The following is a 2,063-nucleotide window of genomic DNA, read 5'->3' as shown; positions in this document are numbered from 1 at the left end:
GATGTTTTTGTTATTACGATTCAACAAACTGGCCTCAGTGGGTTATGGTCCAGGTCCACTCATAAATCCAACATGGCGATGCGGGCACACTTAAAGTAATTGTTAGCTGCTGAACCAAGTCTAAAAGTCAAGAAACGCTGTTTTACAAAGGGATTAGAGTAAATAAGTGAACTAATATCGAGCCTGTCGGCAGGTGCTCCTGAGAATAGCGGTTTAATTTGTTGCGCATGCGTGACTGGGGTTGTCACAGACATATGGTTGTTAGCTGATGTGAGCTAGCGTAGGCTAACTCAGTCCCGAATGGACTCTGCGCAAATCACGGGGGTGTTCGGAGAACTCTGCGGCCTCTCTACGCCGGTCTCAGCTCATGTGAGCGATGAGCAGCTGCCGGAGGCCCGAGTCTATAAAGTGACAGCAGGTGAGCTGACTGCTGCTAACTTCTTCTACAGTATATCATTTGTGTGTGTTGTTAATTGTCACACAGTTACACAACTAAGATACAGTAATTTACTAAATGGAAATAAATGAACAATGGGCAAGTAATGTATCTTTTTACAGAACCTTTCAGGGTGTATCTGTTTTTTTACCAGATGAATATGATGACTTATCTTATCTAGTGTTCATGTGCTGTGGGTCCTTCCACCTGGATGGCCAAAAGCAACCATGTCCTTCTCATACTGATGTAGGATGTATGCACAGGGACCACCCCGAACAGTGAGATGAACAGTGATAGACACAGTTTTTTCACATATCACAAAGAAAGTATCAAAAATAGATTGCCAATAGGTCCATATTTTGGGACAAGTCCAGAATGTATGCAGCTGGAGTTTGTTTACAATGATTACATGCGGGGTCCAGCTTGGTTTTGATCTTGGACTTGTCTTTGGACCAGTGCAGCCAGTGCACCACCTTGAATTGAATTACAGTGTCTCAGACCGATTGAAGATGAGTAAATGTTCTTAATGAGCTGTCTCCAGATCGAGTCTGATATGGATGCCTTCAAATCTGTTTCCCATTTCAGTTTTAGAGAGCCAAACTGGTCTCGTGATATGAACTGAGCAGTGTAGATCTTGCTGACGGCCCCCTTAGTATCAGACTTGTATTCCAAAATCTTAACCAAAATGTTTAGAGGTGTACAAAGGAAAACAATCAGTTAGACCTCACAAAATGCCTCCGTTGCAGATATGTGATATGACAGTTTAGGTCAAAATAGTATAATTTTAAAGTGACAGTACTATAGTTCATAATTTCTTATCTGGCAACACAACTGACATGGAAACTACAGCATTTACACTCATGTTTTTGTTTATTATCCCCAATAAACATTGAAAAAACACAGGTTGTTCTCATGTAAACAGGACCTTCTAGTAGGTAGATCACTTTCATTTCAAAAGTAGCTCGCATGATGAAAAAGTGTGGGCACTCCTGGTTTAAACCATTCAAAACTTTTAACCCTGAACCATAAAATCTTCTTAAAACACATTTGTCAGATTAATACATGTACATATCCTTCATGCATACACAAAGACTGGAGGGACATTTCCAGTTTATTTACATTTTATTTACAGTATTTACATTTTATTAGCATTTTATTTACAGCATTTTAAATTTAATTTAATTTAAAAATTTTGTGATTTATATTTTTACGGTTTATTCACAGTAATAATTAATTTTTTTATTGATTTAATTTAATTTTAATTAAAGTGTTTTACAATTTTTTTACACTTTAAAGTTTTGTTCTTAGTTTATTTTTTAGTTTATTTTAAGTTGTTTTTGTTTGTTTGTTTTTGCTTTCAGGTATTATTTTTTTTACAGTTTGTTTATATGTTTAAAGTATTTTTACAGTTTTTTTTTATAGTTTAGTTTTTGTCTTAGTTTTTTGGTTGTTTTGTTTAAATTTGATTTATAGTTGTTTTAAGTGTATTTTTCAAAGTTTTTTTTAAAATATTTTAGTTATAGTATTTTTTGTTGTTGTTTTTTTTTTGTTTTTTTTTTACACTTTATTTACTGTAAATGTTTAGTTTTTTTTGTTTTTTTTTTTACATTTTATTTAGGGTATTAGT

The 2,063-nt window shown here is 34.5% G+C and overlaps 1 protein-coding gene across 1 annotated transcript in view; it reads left to right on the top strand.

Annotated features, from left to right (window-relative positions):
• Window positions 1-241: 241 nt before the first annotated feature.
• The window catches only part of zgc:136971 (S9 family peptidase), a 17,297-nt gene continuing 15,475 nt past the window's right edge, over window positions 242-2,063 (top strand). Inside the window, exon 1 of the mRNA XM_037684957.1 lies at window positions 242-418. Coding sequence (XP_037540885.1) covers window positions 301-418 — 118 coding nt within the window. The 5' untranslated portion in view covers window positions 242-300. The remainder of the gene's footprint in view (window positions 419-2,063) is intronic.

Source organism: Nematolebias whitei, chromosome 11 (genome assembly GCF_014905685.2).
Source record: "Nematolebias whitei isolate Nwh7 chromosome 11, NemWhi1, whole genome shotgun sequence".
In the NCBI taxonomy this organism is placed as follows: Eukaryota; Metazoa; Chordata; class Actinopteri; order Cyprinodontiformes; family Rivulidae; genus Nematolebias; species Nematolebias whitei.
This window is presented reverse-complemented; position numbering and strand designations above follow the sequence as displayed.